Below are 22,607 nucleotides of genomic sequence, written 5' to 3'. Positions count from 1 at the left end.
AGTTTCTCAGTACGCATTCTTTTGAGTTTTAACGAAAATTTAGATCTACACCTCATTTCTATATGGTGAGTGAAGGACAGTTTGTATGTTTCTTCATTCGGGAAGAAAAGTGAGGTATATCAAAATCAAAGGCAGAGATATCGTTTCAGTCGTCACTTCTCTTGATTGACGATTCGATTGTTGCTCTTCCAGATTCAACCTTTTTCTATAACAAAAATAAGACTTTTTGAAAAGCTTACATTGAAATTTTTGGTTTAGTTGCTAAATAACATAAATGAATTTAATAAGAAAGTATACTTCATCGTTATCCAGTGATAACCATTTATTCATCTGGGATATTACTCATTCTATGGACAATCTTCCAACATCTCTAATTAATTCAAATGAATTAGAACTTAAATTATTCATTATAAATTCAGAAGAGTTTAAATTAATTTATATTTAAGTTCGACTTAAACTAATCCTACTAGAAATAAATAACACACCATTATGTAAGGATATATCAGCTTGTGTGACAAAACTTGTGAAAATACCCAAATGTTGAAAACAAGGGGAAAGAAACATTATTAAGCAGTTGTGTTATACGGAGAACTATGAACTATTTCTAAAGCTCTTCAGACTCTTCTCTTCGATTGTTTTTGTGGGGCAAAAACATCTTACTTACCTGATAATTTGCTACCTCTTCAAACAAGAAAATGACAGGGGCTGGTTCTTCAAGCTGGAAACATCAAACAACTCGATGAACCTCTGGTCTGATACCCTAGCTTTAGCTGCGGCAAACCTCTGGTACTCGTCAAAAATGGAAGACAGGCACCATCTTTGCAGTTTTCTTAAGCACCCCACAAGACACCCAGTGCGATGCTGCACAAATTATTGATACAAATTGGTGGAAAATTTTCAAATAAATTTGGTTAAAGGAGACAAGAACATGGCAACATTGAAGTACCTTCCCTCGCTTGCAATGAATTAGCACAGGATGATTCCTTGTATCTGGCGCCAAGAACACACATAAGCAGATTGGAAAAACAAGAGAAAAATAATCATGAGTAATCTTGAAGTTCAAGTGTTGACAGTACCTAAGACTACTTTCAATGCCTGACGAATTGTTTCCTCCGGAATGTTCACAAAAGGCTCCTGTTCACATTGGTTAAAAAACTTACAACTTGCGGAACAAAATGTTAATTTTGGATCCTAATTTATTTAATTATCAATCACATAATTCCTCCAGAAACAATTATGGTTAATAATATTAAGAGCCACTAATAAACACCATCAATATGCCAACAAGTTGATAAGTTCATGGCATAAACATTAAGAAGAGGACAAGTTTAACAGGCATAATCAATCCCTTTCTATGTTTCCACAGAATGCTTCTTCCCCTCTAAAAGTTAGTACAGTTTCATTTAAAAACATGTATGCATGCAAATCCATTTCAGGAAGCTGACAAGCAATTCAAAAAGAGAAATAACTTATCTCTCATTCAGTGATCAACCTGTAGTACACAAATCAAATGACTTAATATTAATCAAAGCACCGACTTGACTTCTTCCCTTCTCAGTGACAGCAATTAATAAAGAAAAAAGGATTTTGCAATTGGCCAACAATTATGGAGGCAAAAATACAACACAAGCATGTACAAGGAAATGAACCAAGATTCTGTGGATCTTAAAAAACCTCTCATATATAAGAGGACTTAATTAGATATTTGTGTCAGGATTCACATGCCAGGCCAGATATGAATTCAGTATTGTATTGTGCAGCTTTTTTTTTATGCATGGCAAGGGCATAGCTAGAAATTTTAGTTAGTAGAGGTATATTAAAATTGTAAGCTAAGAATTTTTATGGCATGACACAACATCACTTTTTCATTTTTATATATTCTGTTATTCATTTATCTTTAAATGGGGTCAGATGACTCACATCTAATTTTTTATTTAATAATTTTTAGTATAATAAATTATCTAACGGAGTCACAAATATATATTTAGTAGGTGCAATTGCCAACAAAATAAAAAATTAATAGAAAATTTATATATTTAAAATTTAAGGGATCAAGTGACCCCACTAGTTACACTACAGTTACATGCCTGAAGCTCAATCTCGACTATCAAACAACCAATCTCATACAAGGACATGTCAATTCAAACTAACAAAACTAATTCACGAATCTCAGTAGCGAGGTGGAAAGAGATGAACTCAAACACAATATGGTTAGTAGCAACTTCACTTCACACACATCTATTCTCTTAGACAAAAGGGATCCATATTGTTAAGAGATGGTTTTATAAAAGGCTCATCAACTTTGTACCCTTTTATATAATTCAAAATTGCTTAACTGAAGTTTGAATCATGATTACCCATCACCAGAATCCATTTATATATGCAGGCATAATTCATAAGATAATACGGAGATCAACTAACAATTCGTTACCGCCAATAAACTTAATTAAGCCAATTATACTAAAAAAAAGAAAAGAAAAAATAAGCCAATATTTACTCCCTACCTTGCATCCATCAATCCCAAACTGAAAAAGCCTAATTCCATTCGCCTTCAGAAACTCGGTATGTGAATCTGGATAAGGTTCCGGGCACAAATATCTAACAAAATTTTACAAAATATGGCAGTTACCAGCCTTAAAAAAAATTCATATACAAAATAAGCATTTTTTTTTTTCAATTTTTTAAATTTTCACTCACATGATTGAACGGAGCCCCAGAGACTCCAAAAAGGTAAAATTTGCAGAATCAGGAAAGCCGGACCTGAAAACGCCGTTGTCGACCATCGCAAAGTTTAACGGCGGCACTAACGCAACCTCGCCATCCCTGTTATCCTCTTTTTTTCCAACGAACGGAGCTGTCGGAGTCTCCGTCGGAGATGACTCCATTACCGCGCAATTCTGCCCTCCAAATCCATCGAGTTTCATATCTTTCGCGCCAAAATTTTTCAAATTCGAAATTGAGAAATTTGAATTACGAGAGCTTGGTGGAGTTATGATACAGAGAATCTCATGAAGAATCTGTCGTTATGCACCTTCAATTTCTGGATCAAAAGAGAATATGAATCTTAGAGGGGATCTCGGGGTTCGAAAAGTAAATAAAAAAGTGTTTTTTAAAATTTAAATTTAAATTTTTTGGTTTAAAGTTTGATTGCAGATATAGCTGGAGTCACGGAGACGCAACCGCTGATATCAGGATATAAGGGTGGTCTGCGGAAAGTGAGCATAACCAATCACAGTAGAACACGTGGAAAGTTTAGTTTCTCTTTGTTTACAGCTCAACATCCCGAGGCTAACGTGTTGGGTATAAATAAGTTAAAAATGAATCCTGATAACTTTATATCGATGGTCGAGTTTAATATAGGTTTTTACAGGACACGAATGCAGATAATTTGAATGATTAAATCACAATCCAATCTGATTCAACAACTATAATAATTTCTTCATAAATTATTTTTATTTTATTTAATAATTAAAAACTCAACCAATTAATCGATAAAAGAGATCACTTTTATATTAAGTTTTAAGGTTTAATACTAGTTTATTTTTTCATTATCATCTATTTACTACCATAAATCAAATATATTTTTTTATATTAAGTTCTAAAGTTTTATTAAAAAAAGTTATCCGAAACATCAATTAATGTCAATTTCATATATTTTTTTCAATAAAACATTAGAAATTCTCAGATCAATTATGTATAATAGTGATACAAGTTCATAATACGCATTAGCAGACTGCAAAGTCAGACTTGTTAGTCAAAGTAGGCATGTGTGGCAGTTGAAAAATGAACAATGGACAAATTGATTAGACAATAGGAAGACTTTGTTAAGGAAATAATTATAATAACAATAAGGTTAGGTATATTTAATTTTAAATATTTAAATAATATATTATTATATAATTAAATAATTTTAAATTAAAAATAAAATAATATTTTAATTATATAATAATTTATTATACAAATACTTATTTAATAAAAAATAATTTCACATAACTATCATACTTATAATGAGTACAGACTGTCTTTGACTGGACACATTTTTCATACTCTTAAGCAATCAATGTTTGTTATTTGAATTTGAATTTTTTATCTTATCTCCCACTTTGTTCGATACAAGAAAGAGATGGAAACTCGTTTCTTGTCCCTTTGCTTGCATCTGTAAACCCAAATAAAACCACAATAATCACAAAAACATAATGGCTCAAAAATGGCATAACAAACCGAGTAATAATATATCTATTAAAAATTGGATACTAAGTAATTCTATTTATATTAAAAAGTAAATAATATTATTATATAATTAAATAATCTAATTATATATTTATCTGTCACTATTCATTAGTTATCATACTTTGGTATATGAAATATTACTCCAAATGATAATGTCTCATAACATATGATTCTTTTGAATTTAATTTTCAGAAATAAGGCCTTTACGCGTTTTCTTAGCTATTCCATATCTAGAAGTTTTTTGTGCCCACATGAAAGCTCCCCGAAACAACTTGAAAAATGTTCAGCTACCTAAGATTCATTAAAGTAATAAAAAGGTTTTCTAAATCTATACCTCTTTATCATATATGACAAGAAAGCCATAAAATAGATGTTTTACAACTAATGTTTTCGTACTAAAATTAGGCATTGGCTTAATCATTAGGTCGATTTAAGTCTTGATCAGTCTAATCAATAATAAATTGAATAAATGTTATAATAATATTTAAATAAACACAATTATTATTTAATAGTATGGTGCCGAATCTTAATAATTGACCTGGTGTGATTTATCCAATTCAACTATATATCAATCTGGTCCAATAGATAATATAAGTTTAGATATCAATTTAGATTAGAGTAACTAGGTTTAGGTCAAATTAGTTTGACCAACTTGTCTGGTTTTAAAACAATGTTGAGGATTATATCATCAATAAATAGTAATATTCAGTACTGAGGAATGAACCAACCTATTTCACATGTAATGACATATAAAATTTCATTCTATTGATTAGAGATGGCAGGGGCTCTGACACAGCTTACTGTGCTTAGAAGCTGGACCATAACTTCAGGTGAATAAACCAAATTATAATTTTTTAATATTTTTTAATTTATTATGTTGGGCTAGTTCATAGGCCCTAGCCCAAGGCCCTGGTATGGCTTGTATGGTCCATGAGTAGTTGCACCCAAAAAAGCATTTGGACTATCCACGGGCCAGCCCATCCATTTGACATGTTTGAGTTGATCATAAAATTCAATTTGATTGCATATGCTTTTGCTATTACCGTTTAGGCTGTGAGTACCAGTACTTTTTTTTTCCTTGACTGTTAGCAGTTAGCATTGTTGGGTTGCCACTCGTCCAGAAAACTGCATTGATGAAATGTGGTTCCACATTGTAATCAGCATCCTCTACATCAGAACTAGATCTGTAAGAAGCTGCGGGTTTGGAGACACCTGCAAAAATACCATCACAACTAAAATAGTTACAAGATTTGACGGGAAAATAACTGATCACTTGAATAAATTGGAGGTAGGATTGTAAAAGGAAGGAAAAGAAACTGGGGCTAAGGCAGCATTTGGGTTGAAGGGAGGCTTTTGGCGCCTCAAATGGCTGGAATTGAGAGACCCACAAAGTTCTCATTTTCATGACCTAGTGTGTATCTGAGAAAATTGCAAAACATAAAGATATTGGTAATTTGTATTTCACGAATTAGTATTTATTTAATGCTATAAAAAGTACAGGCATATGTAGAACTACTGATAGATGAATTTGATAATACTACTACTTGAAGAACAATGAAGTATCATGATGAAACAAGCCCTCAACTGGAAATAATTGCTCAGGGCACAATGACTTACTGGTAAAGTTGCCTTCATATCTTACTTGGTGCACCAGATTTTAACCTGTCAAATCAACAATAAATGGAGAAACCGTATTGAAAAAATCCGCTAACAATATCATTCGAAACCAGTTAGAATAAATTATGCCAGCAAGCAAATGCCCGCTCCACAGAAGGCTAAGGCTTTAACTTGACAAAGATGCAAGCTACACACCCTCTGGTATATAGGGCATGCAACTATGATTGGCCGTTATTCGAGCTCCACTCAAAATCTACCCCTGGGAACTTGGCAATGCAGGCATTATTTGTTTTGGTCCGCTCTTACAAATATAGAGTGTCTTTATGGTGAGAGAAAGGAAGCATTTCTAACCTACTATGTGCCAGGTCAGCATTTTTTCTTTTTATATTAGAAAGCTTACTACAAGCACTGAATCATTTGGTAACACCAACATGCTAGAATTGTAACATTTTGTCCACTACGAAGGGAAATATCCCATTCTAAAGCTGAACTAGATGCTGAAACTTTAACTCGAAAGTCTACTTAAAAGAAACGGAAGCAAACGAAAGCTATATTCTCATCAAACTAGATTACTGACGGTTAAGACTCATCAAACCATCTGCAGTGATTCAGCGAGAATAAAAGATAATGAACAGAAAAAATCGGGTTAAATGGATCATCCATCTGTCTTCTTCTGTTAAGTTAGACATCCGGCACTAGAACCGAAATTTCATGTCCTCACAATTTGATTATCAGTAGACTTAAGGCTAATAAGATGCCATAATGACACGACATCGTCAATTATTACACGAAACTTGACAGAAGTGGGATTTCTCAGGAACAAATTACAAGTTGATATATTTTCTATCACATTCTACAGAGTTGCTTGATTCAATATTTAGCATCAATGTAATTTGAGAAGAAACTAACCAAGGACAGAGTACACATCACCCAAAATGTTGTCGTCACATCACCATGAACCCACACAAGTCTCTGATGCACAGCTAGACCACACAGTTATAAATATTGGTGACACCTACAGCAAGCAAGCGGAACTTACCGGATCCCAGCCCGTGAAAATAATAAGCTTGTTAATAATTGAGAGGGCCATCACAAATTTGATGTAATTTCCTCATGAATCTTCAATAACGATAACCTGTATTATTCATTGTCAATATACAATATACATTTGATCTTATATTGTTTCTTTCTACATAAACAACTCTACCACTATTGGTAATTTCAAGTGAATATTTCATTCTTTTTTCTCTAAACTGTTTAAGTCTGCTTCGATCGAGGAGATGCAACAGATTTCATTATACAATCTACAATTCCTTCGCAATCTGCTTCAGAAAGGACACAACTAGACTCATCTTTTGAGTCATCATCCAGATAAGAATGAGGGGAACGAAGGTTTCCACGTGTCTGACAAGCCTTCATTGTCTTACAATGTTCTGCTTCATCATCTCTGATATTCACAAACACATCGTACAAATTCTCTGAAAATGAAAAAAGAAATCAAAAAGAGGCACTCCAATTTCTGTTTAATATCTATTACCATTATTCATCCTCCTTAAAAATAATGAAATTTTTGTTCCTATAAAAGGTATGACTCATTAATGATGTCTTGAAGTCAAATTTACACCACAAAATAGTGCAAATAGAGCATCATATATCCCCACATAATAGTATAATGTAGAAATTGAAGTACTTACTAACATTGCATAAATTTTTCAGACTCTGTTCTTTACCTATTTTCGGTCTTCGAGTATTGGGGATTCTGTCAGTTTGAAATTCATCTGAACAGAATATGAAGGACATGTCAAAACTAGGTCTCACTTTAAATGATGGAGCTATAGGTTGTAAAAAGATCAGACTTACCAAACAAATACAAGTCAGCTCCCGTATAATATTTAACAGCAACCTCAGGTGCAGGCATCCCTTTCAACTCCTCTAGAAGAGAATAACCAGACAAAATTAATATTAGAAAAATCACACTACTATACTATAGATATTATGAAGATAATTTGATCTCTCTATTCTTATTGCATTGAGGAGCCTCTAAATGCACAACGTGAAAAGACTTATCATGAGTATTTATAAAATAGAAATAATGGGGATCTTTTTTCTTTTAACTTCATGTCAACAAGCAAGACATGCACAGAAGTGATAAATTTGTCCCTTAACTGAACTTAAAAATATAGTAAGACTCTTTACCTCCTCGGGCCTTGATAAATTTGTCATAAGTTTCAAAGGCATGGCTCTCCACACATTCAGAAAAGTGATCTGCAAATAAGTTAAATTCTGTATTTGTAATTGGTACAACCTTGTGTTAGCTTATTCTTAAATCACACTCCCACAACACTAGTGTTTATGTGCATTTTTCAAGTTATCTCAGAGTGATGATTGGGAAAAAAATAAGTGAAGGCCCCTCTTTTCTAGGCCAAAAATTAATGAATCACATAAATTTTGTCCACTTGCTCCATCACAGTGGCTCAAAATAGAACAAAAAGCTCTTCCAACCATTTAGAAAACTAAACCAGCAGGCTGTGATGCTTGTGATAAAATCTGGGAATATATAATTGTACAGTTAAATTTAAGTACACAAAACTTACATGCCATTCTTGGGCTTATAGCATACATGAAAACTGTCATAAAGTAATAAAAGACTGCTATATGTTGAGCGAGAAAGCGATCAAACCACCAAGAATTTCCCCCCAATTCCTGCAAACAAATGCCTATACAATCAACAAACTGAACAGCTGCTGGAAAGAAAAATATTTCAGCTATCTTGGAGCGTACATTAAAAAGGTGGGGAGAACTAAGTCAAAACATCTACTAAAAAGAAAAAAAAACCTATTAATCATATGTGTTTGAAGTTAGTAAGAACATGTTCATTAAAAACGGTCTCCATCGTGTTTCTCAATGGCAATGTCCATTATCCTCCTCAACTGTTTTATCTTTGTATACTGCCTTTACTTCACCAATGTTATGCTGCCTATAGTAAGGTTCCTGAAACTTCACCCAACATATATATAGTTGGCGAACTGGATAAAGCAGACAGCATGTGGATTTTGGAGAAAACCACAAGCATCCCAATATAAGTTACAGTCCAAGACTCTTAGGATGACCAGTCTGACTCAAAATTTACACCAAAGAGTATAAACCTAAAAATGTTAGGAATAATCATTTAGAAATCTTACTTCCATGATAAGCAAGTGATGCATCTCATTCCAGCTCTCAGCAAAATGTACTTTCAAATAGTCTGCTTTTCTCCACCAACCAAAACTCTCATACATATGCAGAACCGAGATAAAAGCTGCCATAAAACAAACAAATGCCATCAATTCACAACTAATCACCATACAAGTACACTACTATAACTACCTAACAAAAGTCCATCAGCCAATCAGTAAACACAAAAATCAACCAGAAAGGTTTCACAAACACGCTAAAAAGCATCGACACTCACCAAAATAAGGGACTCTTGCAATGGTTTCCAAAACAAAGAACCTAGCATAATCTCTCTCGCGGTACAAAGTATCAAGAATTTTTATCACCGAATCCTGAAACGATCAACAGAGTTCATAATCAGACACCAAAAGCATCAATTAGCGTAATAAAAACAGAGAAATTATAATAATACCGTAAGAAAAACGTTGATAGATTGTTCAAACTTGACAAGCCATGAAGAATCCTCCGCAGACTTCTCGCGGCTTTCTTTCTTCTCAATTTCAGGGAAACTTTTCGGTTGAAACGACTCCTCTACAGCGACTTTCTCTTCATCATCTTGCAGAACCGTCGCCTGAACTCGATATAACTTCCTAAACGGAGACAATCCCAAATACTAATTAATTCAACTTCAATAGAACGAAAGAAATAAAGAAATACTAATCTGTGAAGCTAAAATTGTCAGCAAACCTAGAGAGCGATCGGGGCGAAGAGAGGAGACTGAAACGCGAAGCATTATTATTAGAGCTGAATGAAGCTAAGCTTTTACAATTTCTCAGCTTATTAGAGGAGACAGTCGTCGCTGCAGAAACTGCAGAAGAAGAAAAAGTGGCTAACATTTTCTCTCCAATGGAAGAAACAGAACCTTAACATAAAAAGTGAAATCAGTAGATCAAGAGATATTAAGAAGACGGATGGTGAGAATTGAGAAATAGTAAAGGAGATTTTCAGCGAAGACTTATATCGCCATTCAGTTTGGCAACAAAGGCGGTTTTGGTAGGCGCATATTCTTTCTTTTTGCCCACTGTTGAGTTCGACAAATGACTAACCCGTAAGCCCGCCCGAATGACCGGGCCGGCCGAGGTCGGACAGACTAATCCTTGGATAGCTCAAATTCAAAAACTTGCCCCGAATGGACCTGTGTGACCCAGTCGGTCAATATTTATACAATTTTTTATTATGGGAGAAGGTCAATTTCCTATTCAAGTTTTAGTCAAATCTTAAAAATACATTTACGATAGATAAAAAATCTAAACATTTGTTCATAAATTAACTGCTTTAAAATTTTCAATTAAAGATAAAGGTAAAATTATCGTTTTATCCTAAAACTTTAAAACCTTAAAAATTTATATCATTTCTCTCCTTAATTTAGAAAACTAACAATTTTTTTGCCTTATAATTAAATTTTAAAAAATTCACTTTTTTTTCTCTTTCTAGGTTTCATCTCCAGTGGCTTAAGAAAACGGCCTAGTGACCAAGAAAAAACAACAATCTTTTCCAATTAAAGATGAACATTCGTCGTCCAGATGAAGAAGAAGCAACAAAGGATAACCCTTCATTGTTATAGGTGGTTGTCCTTTATGGTCGAATTTGGAAGATGAGTGGAAAGCACTAGACGTTGCTCAGAATAATGGTGGTCGAAAAAGAGAAACAAAACGTATGAGTGAAATTTAAACTTTTCAAACTTTGAAAATGAAGTGAAGAATTAGTTTTTAAAATATGGGGAGAAAATGATATAAATTTTACGATTTTAAGATTTATTAATAAAATAATAATTTTACTCTTATCTTTAATTAAAAATTTTAATGATAGTTAATCTATAAGTAAATATTTAAAATTTTTATTTATCGTAAATATGATTTTCTAATTAAGCTAAAACATAGATAAAAGATATTCTTTTGACTTTTTAATATTTATAGTGTCCACTTTAATATCAAATATATGTTAAAAAATTATATAATTATTTAATTAAATATTATTTTATTATTAATTCAAAATTAAATATATTTAAATATTTAAAATTAAATGTGTATAATTTATTAATAATTAAAATAATAAAAAAAGATTTTCTGAGTATGTTTTTGATACTCCGATTAGACCAATCTATTTAACCAAGACTCGATGACTAACCCAGTTTGAAAGTTTCAATTTTATACAGAGTCTTTGGATTGGATTAACTTGCAGTCAAATTAAGAGAGGTACGTCGGATTGCAACTCAATCATGAGGGTCGATTCCCTTAAGTCCATAACATTGACATTACCATAATGTCATATTGATGTGGACAGGAAAAATTGCAATTACGAGTAATTTTAATCTATTTTACTAATTCGGATACTAAAAAGAAATTGCATTTGGGAGGATTTGCACTAAACTACAGTGCTGTAAAAAACTTGCAAGGTTTGAGATTAAAAAAATAAGTGTAATTTATGTGTTTAACGGATGAAAGATTGTTTTAAGCTACAAAATATGGTGGGAAATTTTAATCACTCTTTTATAATTGTCGTAAGTTGGAAGGTTCATGGCCTGAAGACTATAGGGTACAGACGAAGAAGAAGATGTTGCAGAGAGGAAGACAAAAGGCTTTTTCTTATACTAAACCCTTGAAAATTATTCGGTATCTTTGAATGAAACGGACTTTGATTATTGGATTTTTTATGTTAATCACTTTCATTGGCTACGTGAACTTTGTAACCATCGAAATGTTGTCTCAAGCCTCGGAATTTCCGGGGGGAAAACGTTTAACCTCAAAATGATTCAAACCATCTCCATCCTTATTGTTTCTCTTCTTCCAGAGCTGTAATCTTCCTCAGTAATGGCTGTAAGTGTTCTTATACTAAGCTTATTATAATTATGAAATTGTTAAGCTGATACATAGGATAGATTTGCTTCAGTTATGTTGATAAGAATCTGTAAGCAATCAACCCACCAAACGAAAGGGGTTCTTTTATGGTTGGGGCTTATTTTTGGTGTTTTCATTTACTCTCTAATTGGTGCTAGAGGTGTTAATTCTATCTGAGTTGGTTTGGATCAAGTCAATTTTGAACTCGAACTGAAACTATAGTTTGACAACCCAATTTGAAATCTAACTTGTTTATTTATTTGATGATACTGTTTTCATCTCTCTCATAACATTGTTTGTTCCACTGGAGCCCAATGATACTTACTACCAATTTGAACGAGTTGGAATCCAAGCTCCACCCCTAGTTACTGCTTTCTGATCAACTAATAATTCCAGCATGTATAGCTGTGACTTGCTAACTTTTACCAGTGAAAACTTAAATGGAAAGGCACCGGGGAACATAAATGAGATTTAATTATGTACTACCAACAATTTCTGGTAGCCTGGTAGGTGTTTAGAGCTGTCTTTGTAATTCAAGGGAGAATTATAAATCAGTTTCTCAGAAACAAATTAGGACTAATCCCTTTTGAATCTTCCCCAAATCTATTTTCTTTTGTTTTGCTTGTGTTGATGGGATCATTGTAGCACTCATAGCAATTGACAGTATTATGTCTCTAAAAGAACAGGTGAGTGGACTAGGAAAATCTCCGCCATCTCAATTGAGCTCAAATCATGCAAATAGAAAGTTGGAAAAGATTTTTATAAAACAAGAGGCATCAAAGACTGAATCTTTTAATCAAATAAAGGTCTTCATCCATACATGTAGTGGTGCTACGTGATGATCTTTCTAATCAATCTCTTTACAAGCATTATTATTAAGTGCCCCTAGACACTAGGGAAATTTGGTTTCAAGCATCTCTTTTCTGTCATAAGTTCTGTTTTTACAGTTCTTCTCGATTGCATGGTGATGTTACATTAATTTTGTGATTGTGATTGATTTGGCAGCAGAAACATCCTCATGTCCCAAAATTTGGCAACTGGGAGAAAGATAACATCCCATATACAACCTACTTTGAAAATGCGCGCAAAGAGAAAGCCGCTGTGAGGATGAACCCAAATGATCCAGAGGAGAATCCACAGGCCTTCATGTATGGGAGAGGAGATCTGGTAGGCCATGGGGATTTCCGACCAGTTCAGACTCCTGTCTATGTTGAATCTGATAAGTACATTTCAGTAGAAAAACAAGGTATTGAGAGTCATGCAGTGCATAATCCTCAAGGGAGACAGAAGAGCATCAAATCAGAATTTGGGAGCAATAAAAGTCATTCTGATTATTCACATCTGCAGCTTGGTCACAGACCTTTAAAATCTGATCGAAGTAAGCGTCCAGGTGAAGGAAGTAACAGCTTTTCTACATCAGTACAAGGAGACCCCAGGCAGAAAAGTGGAAGTTATTCATCTGATGAAACCGTAAACCCTCTTTTTTCTAACTGCTTATGTTCTGCTACAGCAAGTGCAAACAATAGACATAATTGAGTCGCTTGACTTATAAAAACCTATAATTGATTTACTGGTTATAAGATGATACGAAGCGAAAACCAATCCTGAAATTGATATTTTCTTCTAATTTTTGGTAAAAAGTAGACTCCCTGCCAAACCATTCAACTAAAATTAGGTGATCATATGAGTTCTGAAATTAGTGCAAGGAATGTGATCAAGACCACTGACTTCTCTTTTCGTGCTAAAATTAGAGATCTACACATTTCCTTTCCCTTTTGTGCTAATAAGAAGCTATAATTTAGATCAGTCATCGATGACAATTCAATCAACTTAAGCAATTGCTACTTATTTCTGATTTTGTTGATTTAATTCGGTAGCAGCGGCATCATAGAACAGTATCGGTACCCAAATTTGGAGCTTGGGACGAAACGGACCCGAAATCAGGTGAAGGTTTTACTATCATATTCAACGAAGTGAAGAAGGAGAAGCAAATTGCATCTACCAAGTTCCCAACTGTGCATTCAAAAGCAAGCAGTCATTCAGATGGTCAGAGATGTACTTCAACTTCTTCTCCCTCCAAGTCGAAGGTAACTGTGCAACGCCTGCTACTTCTCGTTGCTTCTTGTCAGTCAGTACTACAATTTGCAAGAGCCTCACCATTCCATTGTTACTCTCTTTTATGCTTCTCGTATCTTGTAAGCATTAATTTTTTGTGATACCATGCAGGGATGTTGTGGTTTATTTTCACGCAAGTGATTCATGTGGTTCATCAGCAAATTCATATATGGCATCGATGGTTCTCATTGAAGTTACATACGAACAATTGAAATATCATTTTTAACAATATTATTTGTGATCTTTTGTTGAGAATGTTCCTTTGTAGTATGTGCTCTTATTTTGGCAATGTATGAAAGGTCAAAAATTTGGTAAAGAAATTGTGCATGTATTTGTTTATATTGTTTCTAGATCTGATGCAGACTTTCCATAGTTCATCTGTATTCAATAAGTTTGTGCATGTATTATTTTTTCTTTTACAATTTGTAGTCATTGAAAAATATCTATTAAATAACGTATTAGTTTAGATGCAACAAGACTCTGTATGGGATAAAACATCTTGTAGATGATGAAAATAATAAAATTTAACTAACAAGGTGATGGTTAATGACAAGTTTGGAGAGAAATGTCAAATATAAGTGAGATTTAATGAATTTGAATTGAGTTAACGATTAGTTAAAGTGATAACGTTGAGAAATTGTAATGATATTAAAAGCGTGGTATGAGTGAGAGATCTCTATCACATAATAATGAGAAATTAAAAGATTAACGGACAACAATGCAAGGATAATAATAACATACAAAATGTTATGGTGAATGATTTTTAATAATTTGTAGATATTATAATTATCAACTAGGGGATAAAAATTTTATAAATTTTCTGGCATAAACTGTAATTTAATTTTAATAAAGATAAAATGAATCTTCAATTTTATAAAAATTTAACATATTCTATAAATATTTTGCAATCTTATGGTCCGGTGGGAAATATGACATTCGGCCTAAATTTAATTTCAAAACAAAACAGTATTTGTTTTATTTTGAATAAGAAAATTCAAAGTTCAAACTCGATCGATCACTAATACTGTACACGTGGGTCATCCCTGTCCGTTGATGGACGTTGTGGGCTGGCTGGGACCGAAATAAAATGGCGCTTTAATTCAAACTTTAAATGAACCAAAGAAGGGAAAGAAATCCAATGCGAAACGCCCTATGTAATTATTCTGTGTTCAACACACGTCAACAAAACACAATTTCTCAAATCGACATCAGCTACTATCATACGGTTCAGATTAACCGCATAACGTCAAACTTAAATACTCAACGAAAAGCCGACGTTTTAAACTGGTACATTGTCCTCAAATGAAGCACTATAAAATCTATATTAACGATCTCTTCCTTATCTCTCTTTCAAAATTAATATTTTGAAAATTTTAATTACAGTTCAAAAATGGAGATAGCTCCTGCACCGATGATCGCTTTGTGCTCTAAAGAGCAGCAAAAGATGTTTCGCAAATGGTTCGAGATAGCGGATTCAGGTTTTGTTATCTTGAATCAAACACGATTCATTCATTTACAGTTGCAAATAATAATTAATTAATTAATTTATCGATTATTTCTTCTACAGATGATGATGGACGCATCACTGGAAATGATGCTACAAAGTTCTTTGCACTATCAAAGCTTTCTCGGCAAGAACTTAAGCAGGTTCAAATATCACTTCTAGACTTGCTGATTTTGGATGATAATTACTTCACTGGATGCCTTTTGTTGATTTTTAGTTTCCAATAAGTTAATACGTTTCGGTTTTATTTATTGTTGTGCCAAGATTTGGGCGCTTGCTGATTCTAAACGACAAGGTTTTTTAGATTTTGCGGAGTTTGTTATTGCGATGCAGGTTGTATAATTTTTTTTTTTTTCTGTGTAGAATTTTTTAATCTAATTTATGAGATATTGATCTTTGTTTATTCATGTATTTATTGCTTATGATGATCAGCTTGTATCTCTCGCACAAGCTGGACATGAAATAACCTCAGATATCCTTAAAAATGGAGGCAAGTAGTACAATAAGAATTCATTTACCTCTGAACAAATATGCACGAAAAAATATGTAGCCTAATTCACGATTAGTTTAAGCTGAATAATATGTGATAAGATAAGATATAGCATTGTTCAGCTGTATGGAAAATTTTCGCACTGACAGTAGAGGCTGATTGGTGAAACCCCTGCTTATTGTGTTTTTGTTGTTTAAATATATATATATATATTATTTTATTTTTTTGAATTACAGTCCAAGCGGAGAATATTGAACCACCAACAATGGAAGGTTTAGAGGCATTTGCAACGGTAAGCGATTTTTCTTGTCTTTTAATGGCTAGTTGTGTAGTTGAAATTCTCAAACGTTCTTTTTTTTTAATATTTCCAGAAAAATAAGAGTTCAATCACAAACAATGAGCCTGCTGTGAATGGTTAGAGAATCTTCAACTTTCAATTCTTTGTAACAAATTTGTTGAACGAGTTGATAAATTAATATCTTCTAAATGGTGCAGGCTCTGCTCCATCACAAACTTTATCATCATCTTCTTGGTTTACTTCAAAATCTGCTAAGAAGGTATAATGTTTATTAATTGTTTGTGTGCCCTGTGGAACTTCTATCGATCCTTCTGTCAGAAGGTTAATGCTTTAGACATTTGCCTCTATAGAATGCCTTTGACTTGTGCTTTACCATCTGAAATCAGTGTTACAAATTTTCATCATGCATTTTATTTTTAATCTTGTAAGGTTGTTTTCCAGTGTTGTGGTGCTCTATTGTTGATTCATTAAAGGCATTCCAACTATTGCTCTTTGTCTTGTTTTAATTGGATATGATCTCTATGGTACTTAGTGGCCCTTGTTAATGGACCATTTCTGCAATGACAGATTTCCTTGTACATCTTAACATCAATCCTATTAATGTATAGGAAATGATTCATACTCTATTTTGTTAACATTTTTGTATTGCTATGATACATATCTGTTTTACGCATTATAATGCATATATGTTACTGGTGTGCTTGATTACTAAATTCCACAGCTCTTTAAGAGGGGTTTTATTTGATTTTCGCCTGATGAATCTGCTTGCTTCTTATTTCTCTTTCAGGCACCTTCAACTGCAGTCACATCAATAATTGATGGTTTGAAGAGATTGTACAATGAAAAACTAAAGCCACTAGAAGCTACCTATCGTTTTAATGATTTTGTATCCCCATTCTTGGTTAGTATGCTGAAGATGGTTTTTGATTTATTAGGATGGGATATAAAAATTTAGTTGGGGTGTCTTTTTTTTTAGCTACAATTTATTTTTTGTGAATGGTTACATACTGCGTCTGCAATCCAGCTGTAGAAAATTATATGGACATTTATGTTCTATCCCTTTTGTAGACAAACAGTGATTTGGATGCAAAGCCTATGGTTATGCTTTTGGGTCAGTATTCAACTGGAAAAACAACATTTATAAAACATTTGCTAAGATGTGACTACCCAGGTTGGTTAAGAACTAGGATTTTTATTTTACACTAGTTCATAATTCCAGTTAGTCATGAGTTATTATTGCATTAACTTTATTCTTCCTTTCAAGCAGGAGCCCACATAGGACCTGAGCCTACAACAGATAGATTTGTTGTTGTTATGGTATAGTTTGCTCTTTTAAGTTTGAAAACTATGAGTAATAAATTATATTGAACAAGTTGTGAGTATCTAATAGCTCATTTAATTCTTGAACCTAGTCTGGTCCTGATGAAAGGAGTATACCTGGGAACACTATTGCTGTTCATGCTGATATGCCATTCAGTGGTCTGACACATTTTGGAGGATCATTTTTATCCAAATTCGAGTGTTCTCAAATGCCTCATCCTGTGAGTTAAATTCTATTTCCCTTCTTGAATTGTCATCTATCCTTCATGTTTTTCTTTCTTATTCTCACCTACATCATTCATATAATTGCAGTTATTAGATCAAATTACATTTGTGGACACTCCTGGGGTTTTATCAGGCGAAAAACAACGAACGCAACGCAGTTATGATTTTACTGGTGTTATATCATGGTTTGCAGCAAAATGTGACCTTATTCTTCTTTTGTTTGATCCTCATAAACTTGATATTAGTGATGAATTCAAGCGCGTAATTGCATCCTTACGTGGTAATGATGACAAGATTCGTGTTGTGCTTAATAAAGCAGACCAAGTTGATACTCAACAAGTAATTCATTTTATTACTTTTTCACTTGGCTCTCGTAGGAAAAAAAAAATTGGTGAACATATTTCTATCGACTCTTATTGATGCTTTGTTGACAGTTGATGAGAGTTTATGGTGCATTGATGTGGTCACTGGGAAAAGTACTGAATACTCCTGAGGTGGTTCGTGTTTATATTGGGTGGGCACTAGCTAAAGGCTATAAAGCTGATTTTCCTTTTAAGATTTGGCCATGCAACTATTTCTAGCATTCCATTTCAACTGCTTTATGCTAAATTGTTGTTTTTTCCGGTTTCGCAGCTCTTTTAATGACAAACCTGTAAATGAAGACTTTGTCGGCCCAATAGTACGAGAACTTTTCGAGAAAGAACAGGATGATCTCCTCATGGATCTAGTCAGCATTCCAAAGAAAGCTTGTGATCGTCGAGTGCGTCATCTTTTCATATCTTTTCTTCAAATTATTTGCCATGTTGGTTACATTCATGTCTATTAGACTGACCCTCACTTTTTGCATAATGTATAGATCAATGAATTTGTAAAACGAGCAAGAGCTGCCAAGATTCATGCCTATATTATTAGTCATCTTAAGAAAGAGATGCCTGCCATGATGGGCAAAGCTAAAGCTCAGCAACGCCTGATTGATAATCTCGAAGACGAATTCGCAAAGGCATAGTTTCTCTTGCTCTTTCACTCTCTTAAAATCTCTTTATTCTCTATGCATATATGCTTTCAATCAATTAGGGCTGAAACTAGTTGAGCAACTCAAACCTCTGCTCATCTTGACTAAATTCTCGTCTCAATCCAGTGAGCTCATGGCTCAATTTCAAGTAAATTATTAATAAACTTTTAAAAGTTTTTAATTTTGTAATTATTTTTTAAAATTTTATTTTTTAATTTTGAAGGTAGGATAATTAATAAATATATAAATTATAAAATTAAAAAATATATTTTTTAATTAAGCTAAATCAAGCTGTTTTTGTCTTTAAGTTTGAATCGAGATTTTATCATTTCGGCGAGTTTAATTTTTGTATACATGTAATCTAGCCAAATTTGAGTCAACCATAATTTAAATATCTATTTTGTTAGTATAAGCAGAGTTACTCATATGTTTTTAACAATTCTTGTAAAACAGGTTCAAAGAGATTTCCATCTACCAGCAGGAGATTTCCCAAATGTGGAGCACTATCGAGAGGTCTTAAATGGATATAGCATTGATAAATTTGAAAAACTCAAACCCAAGATAGTACAAGCCGTAGATGACATGCTTGCTTACGAAATCCCAGAATTATTGAAGAATTTTAGAAATCCTTATGAGTAGAATCTCAAAAGAATTTTGAAGTCCAGCACTTGTAACACTGAGTTCATACTTTCAATTCTTTTTGTTGAGCTTGTTTAGCTTATTCGCCATTATGACTCTTCTATTGCATGCTTTATGTATAATTATCTTGGACCGTTTTGAACTACGGTTGAGGTGGTCTGGATCACGGTTCAATCAATCTGCTGAAATCAGTACGATTTTTTTTTGAAATAGCATTAGAAAAGAGCTGGATCGAATCCTTGACCGGAGCAAGGTCTGGTCCGGTTTGAAATAGTTGGCACACATTAAATACGTCATGCTTTTCGTCAGCTCAGTGACTGTGAGTCGTTATATGCCCAAATCATTTTATTTTAAATTGAATTTAAATTTGACATCAGAAAGTGAAAAAGTAAACCCAGGCCCTCTTGATTTGTAAATCCCAAGGAAACATCACAACATCAGACGGTCAGCATTCAACTAAAATATATCTTGAATAAATCTAAATAAAGGGATTTGCTTATGGCCTCTTCTATCGGGAGCGGTAAACTAAAAATGGAAAAGATAAATACGAGGCCAAGCAAAAGATTCGAAGGGAAAGTCGCGATCGTCACGGCTTCGACTCAGGGCATCGGCTTCAGTATCGCTGAACGGCTCGGCTTTGAAGGCGCCTCTGTTGTTGTCTCCTCTCGAAAGCAGGTTCGTTAGTAGTTGTAATTTTTTTAGCTTTTCAATTACTTTTATACTCTTTTTGGCGTGAATCGTTTGTGTTAATTTGCTAAAGTCAAACTGTGGCAGAAAAATGTAGATGAAGCTGTTGAGAATCTCAAAGCTAAAGGAATTGAAGTGTTTGGAGTTGTTTGCCACGTGTCAAATGCTCAACAGAGGAAGAATCTCATAGACAAGACTGTTCAGGTAGTGAAATGTTTGATGAAATCTGTGGTTGAATAAATATTGTTTTGTTGATTGACGGAAATTGTGTTTCAGAAATATGGGAAAATAGATGTGGTTGTTTCGAATGCCGCTGCCAATCCGTCTGTTGACAACATTTTGGAAACCAAAGAATCTGTTCTTGACAAACTGTGGGAAATTAATGTCAAATCCGCAATACTTGTTCTACAGGTAATTTGGTTTATACGAAAACGAACACTTACGTAGAAGCTGGTACTAATGAGTGAAATATGGTATTGTGATAGGGTGATATAATTATAAGTCGGTTAGGAATAGATTCAAATTAAGTCATTTAGGTTTTAATTGGTATGTTTGGCTTGATTCCAGCTGAAATCAAACTTAGAATTTTAGATCGGTAATTCAGCATGAATTTTTCGTTGATAACATAGATTATTCTGTCAATGACTATTTATCCTATTGGTATACTATTCATTCCACAGGGGACCTTTGACAATATCTGTGACCAGTTTAAAGAAGTTTGACTTCGAATTTGCTATTTAGGATTTGAGTCAAACTCAAGCTAACCTTAATGTCAGCCGTTGATACCCATTTGTATTAGCGATGGATTCGAACCAATCCAATTTGACTTGAATTGGTGTTTAGCTTGATTCAAGCTAAATTCAAATGAAAGTTTTAGTTCGATGGCTCAGCTCGAATCCTCTTTTAACGATATTGTTTATCCCATCTTTGTACTATTTATTACATTAATAATACTATTCATTTTGTTGATAGTATTATCTATTCTATCAACAACCTTCCGATAATATATTCAACCAACTTGAATTCGAATTAATTTTCCATTAAGTTTGAATATATTCCTATTTAATACACATCTATTAGTACATGTAATATTACTCTTATATAAATTGAATATTCACGAGACTATTAATGAAACATAGACATGCCATGGATGTGTCAATGGTAGTCTCGCCTAAAATTGTTTTAACTTTTTGCTCCTATAGTTGTGTGGGTTTCCTTATGATTCTTTTGATGACTTTCACGGGTGTAATTGTAAGATTTTATGTTTAGTACCCACTTTCCTGTTTTCCTGCAGGATGCAGCTCCTCATTTGCAGAAGGGCTCTTCTGTTGTTTTAGTTTCCTCTATAGCTGGCTATCAACCACAAGGGTCTATGGCGATGTATGGAGTAACTAAAACGGCCCTCCTTGGGTTAACCAAGGTAAATACAGGACTTACATACTTTATAGGTATGATACATTATATTTAACTTTTTTTTTTTTTTTTTTCAATTGAAAAAATTGAATTTTCGAATTGTATTATTAAAAGAACTGAACTTTCAAATTTCTTTTTATAGAATGTATCAAACTTTCAATATTTTTTATTGAATGTGCTAAATAAATATAATTAAAATTATTTTTTTTGTTTCGTTTTGGAAACAAAATGATCAGTTTGATGTCTTTAATATGATATAGTTACAATTTAGTTTTTTAATAGGAAAATCTGAAAGTTTTACCCCTTTAACAGAATAATTTGAAAACTTAGTCTTTTCAATAGAAAAAATGTGATTGTTTGATATTTTCAAATGTGTTATTCTTGCCTTACATGAGTTTCTTTGAGAACTCCTTGAACTGGGTATAAGTTTCTTGCTTTTGTTCTTAGCCTTTTATCTTTATCATTTAGGCCCTTGCAGCAGAGATGGCCCCAGATACTCGTGTGAATTGTATTGCTCCTGGTTTTGTACCAACACACTTTGCAAATTTTATCACGAGTAATCCTACAGTTGTAAGTTTATCTTTCTAGCATTAAGTCTTTTCTTCAGCTTGCTGAATTGGAACTTCTGCCATGGACTAATTTTGAGGATTGTGCTCTACACTACTGCAGAGGAAGGCCATTGAGGAGAAGACTTTGCTTAATAGGCTTGGTACCACGGATGACATGGCTGCTGCTACTGCTTTCTTAGCATCTGATGATGCGGCCTACATTACAGGAGAAACTTTAGTGGTGGCTGGAGGAATCCCATCTCGACTTTAAGCATTTCTCAGCAAATCATCGTAATTTCTAATTATTATACAATAATACTTAATATATAAACAGTTGCTACAAATAAGGAGGTATAAACGAATTGATAAAATATTATATTATTAAGTGATTTTAAATTAAAAATAAAATAAATAATTAGATTATTTAATATTGCATGATAACATATAATTTTAAATGAG

The 22,607-nt window shown here is 33.3% G+C and overlaps 5 protein-coding genes and 1 non-coding gene across 10 annotated transcripts; 4 read left to right on the top strand and 2 right to left on the bottom strand.

Annotated features, from left to right (window-relative positions):
* The first annotated feature begins 61 nt into the window (after positions 1 to 61).
* LOC123219851 lies at positions 62 to 194 on the top strand. The gene has a single exon (XR_006502930.1). It is a non-coding gene; the product is annotated as a small nucleolar RNA snoR111 (small nucleolar RNA).
* Positions 195 to 490: 296 nt separating this feature from the next.
* Positions 491 to 3,144, bottom strand: LOC123219162 (probable tyrosine-protein phosphatase DSP4). The gene is made up of 5 exons (XM_044640932.1): positions 2,698 to 3,144; positions 2,505 to 2,598; positions 1,077 to 1,134; positions 947 to 990; positions 491 to 861 (listed from the first exon to the last, which is right to left on the bottom strand). The coding sequence occupies exons 1-5, from the start codon at positions 2,922 to 2,924 to the stop codon at positions 676 to 678; spliced, it is 609 nt and encodes a 202-aa protein (XP_044496867.1). The 5' UTR covers positions 2,925 to 3,144; the 3' UTR covers positions 491 to 675.
* Positions 3,145 to 6,967: 3,823 nt separating this feature from the next.
* LOC123219161 (ubiquinol oxidase 4, chloroplastic/chromoplastic) lies at positions 6,968 to 10,123 on the bottom strand. The gene is made up of 9 exons (XM_044640931.1): positions 9,748 to 10,123; positions 9,473 to 9,650; positions 9,299 to 9,392; positions 9,030 to 9,145; positions 8,442 to 8,550; positions 8,044 to 8,112; positions 7,708 to 7,779; positions 7,578 to 7,625; positions 6,968 to 7,325 (listed from the first exon to the last, which is right to left on the bottom strand). The coding sequence occupies exons 1-9, from the start codon at positions 9,894 to 9,896 to the stop codon at positions 7,105 to 7,107; spliced, it is 1,056 nt and encodes a 351-aa protein (XP_044496866.1). The 5' UTR covers positions 9,897 to 10,123; the 3' UTR covers positions 6,968 to 7,104.
* Positions 10,124 to 11,563: 1,440 nt separating this feature from the next.
* LOC123218603 (RPM1-interacting protein 4-like) lies at positions 11,564 to 14,488 on the top strand. 5 transcript variants are annotated; one of them, XM_044640107.1, is made up of 4 exons: positions 11,564 to 11,876; positions 12,906 to 13,367; positions 13,775 to 13,984; positions 14,124 to 14,488. In XM_044640107.1, the coding sequence occupies exons 1-4, from the start codon at positions 11,871 to 11,873 to the stop codon at positions 14,151 to 14,153; spliced, it is 708 nt and encodes a 235-aa protein (XP_044496042.1). In that variant the 5' UTR covers positions 11,564 to 11,870; the 3' UTR covers positions 14,154 to 14,488. The 5 variants fall into 5 exon arrangements, with proteins under 5 accessions (XP_044496042.1, XP_044496041.1, XP_044496040.1 ...); XM_044640106.1 differs by having other exon boundaries at positions 12,903 to 13,367; XM_044640105.1 differs by lacking the exon at positions 11,564 to 11,876 and adding an exon at positions 12,462 to 12,583 and having other exon boundaries at positions 12,903 to 13,367; positions 13,778 to 13,984.
* An 850-nt stretch (positions 14,489 to 15,338) lies between these two features.
* Positions 15,339 to 20,175, top strand: LOC123218845 (EH domain-containing protein 1-like). Its single transcript, XM_044640498.1, has 16 exons — positions 15,339 to 15,490; positions 15,580 to 15,659; positions 15,781 to 15,849; positions 15,949 to 16,006; positions 16,243 to 16,298; positions 16,378 to 16,420; positions 16,502 to 16,563; positions 17,092 to 17,205; positions 17,373 to 17,475; positions 17,572 to 17,621; positions 17,717 to 17,845; positions 17,937 to 18,188; positions 18,284 to 18,363; positions 18,483 to 18,609; positions 18,706 to 18,849; positions 19,315 to 20,175. The coding sequence occupies exons 1-16, from the start codon at positions 15,403 to 15,405 to the stop codon at positions 19,498 to 19,500; spliced, it is 1,641 nt and encodes a 546-aa protein (XP_044496433.1). The 5' UTR covers positions 15,339 to 15,402; the 3' UTR covers positions 19,501 to 20,175.
* On the top strand, positions 19,979 to 22,576 carry LOC123218848 (short-chain dehydrogenase/reductase SDRA-like). Its single transcript, XM_044640500.1, has 6 exons — positions 19,979 to 20,175; positions 20,275 to 20,391; positions 20,464 to 20,598; positions 21,482 to 21,607; positions 22,069 to 22,170; positions 22,270 to 22,576. Exons 1-6 carry the CDS (start codon positions 19,999 to 20,001, stop codon positions 22,417 to 22,419), a joined length of 807 nt encoding a protein of 268 aa, XP_044496435.1. The 5' UTR covers positions 19,979 to 19,998; the 3' UTR covers positions 22,420 to 22,576.
* Positions 22,577 to 22,607: the final 31 nt, after the last annotated feature.

This window comes from Mangifera indica, chromosome 6 (genome assembly GCF_011075055.1).
Source record: "Mangifera indica cultivar Alphonso chromosome 6, CATAS_Mindica_2.1, whole genome shotgun sequence".
NCBI lineage: Eukaryota > Viridiplantae > Streptophyta > Magnoliopsida > Sapindales > Anacardiaceae > Mangifera > Mangifera indica.
The sequence above is the reverse complement of the archived record's forward strand: the minus strand, read 5'-3'. Positions and strand labels throughout refer to the sequence as shown.

Bases quoted from the DNA above. Each gene is read 5' to 3' on its own strand.
- LOC123219162 (XM_044640932.1), bottom strand. From the start codon at position 2,924: ATGAAACTCGATGGATTTGGAGGGCAGAATTGCGCGGTAATGGAGTCA. The intron at 2,599-2,697 runs GTGAGTGAAAAT...AAATTTTGTTAG, and splicing joins CTGGGGCTCCGTTCAATCAT to ATATTTGTGCCCGGAACCTT. The intron at 862-946 runs GTACTTCAATGT...TAATTTGTGCAG, and splicing joins TTCATTGCAAGCGAGGGAAG to CATCGCACTGGGTGTCTTGT.
- LOC123219161 (XM_044640931.1), bottom strand. From the start codon at position 9,896: ATGTTAGCCACTTTTTCTTCTTCTGCAGTTTCTGCAGCGACGACTGTC. The intron at 9,146-9,298 runs GTGAGTGTCGAT...GTTTTATGGCAG, and splicing joins TGCAAGAGTCCCTTATTTTG to CTTTTATCTCGGTTCTGCAT. The intron at 7,780-8,043 runs GTAAAGAGTCTT...ATTCTCTTCTAG, and splicing joins ATTTATCAAGGCCCGAGGAG to AGGAGTTGAAAGGGATGCCT.
- LOC123218603 (XM_044640103.1), top strand. The intron at 13,368-13,774 runs GTAAACCCTCTT...TTAATTCGGTAG, and splicing joins GTTATTCATCTGATGAAACC to CAGCGGCATCATAGAACAGT. The intron at 13,985-14,123 runs GTAACTGTGCAA...GATACCATGCAG, and splicing joins CTTCTCCCTCCAAGTCGAAG to GGATGTTGTGGTTTATTTTC.
- LOC123218845 (XM_044640498.1), top strand. From the start codon at position 15,403: ATGGAGATAGCTCCTGCACCGATGATCGCTTTGTGCTCTAAAGAGCAG. The intron at 16,564-17,091 runs GTATAATGTTTA...TTTCTCTTTCAG, and splicing joins CTTCAAAATCTGCTAAGAAG to GCACCTTCAACTGCAGTCAC. The intron at 17,846-17,936 runs GTGAGTTAAATT...ATATAATTGCAG, and splicing joins GTTCTCAAATGCCTCATCCT to TTATTAGATCAAATTACATT.
- LOC123218848 (XM_044640500.1), top strand. From the start codon at position 19,999: ATGGCCTCTTCTATCGGGAGCGGTAAACTAAAAATGGAAAAGATAAAT. The intron at 20,392-20,463 runs GTAGTGAAATGT...ATTGTGTTTCAG, and splicing joins TCATAGACAAGACTGTTCAG to AAATATGGGAAAATAGATGT. The intron at 20,599-21,481 runs GTAATTTGGTTT...GTTTTCCTGCAG, and splicing joins CCGCAATACTTGTTCTACAG to GATGCAGCTCCTCATTTGCA.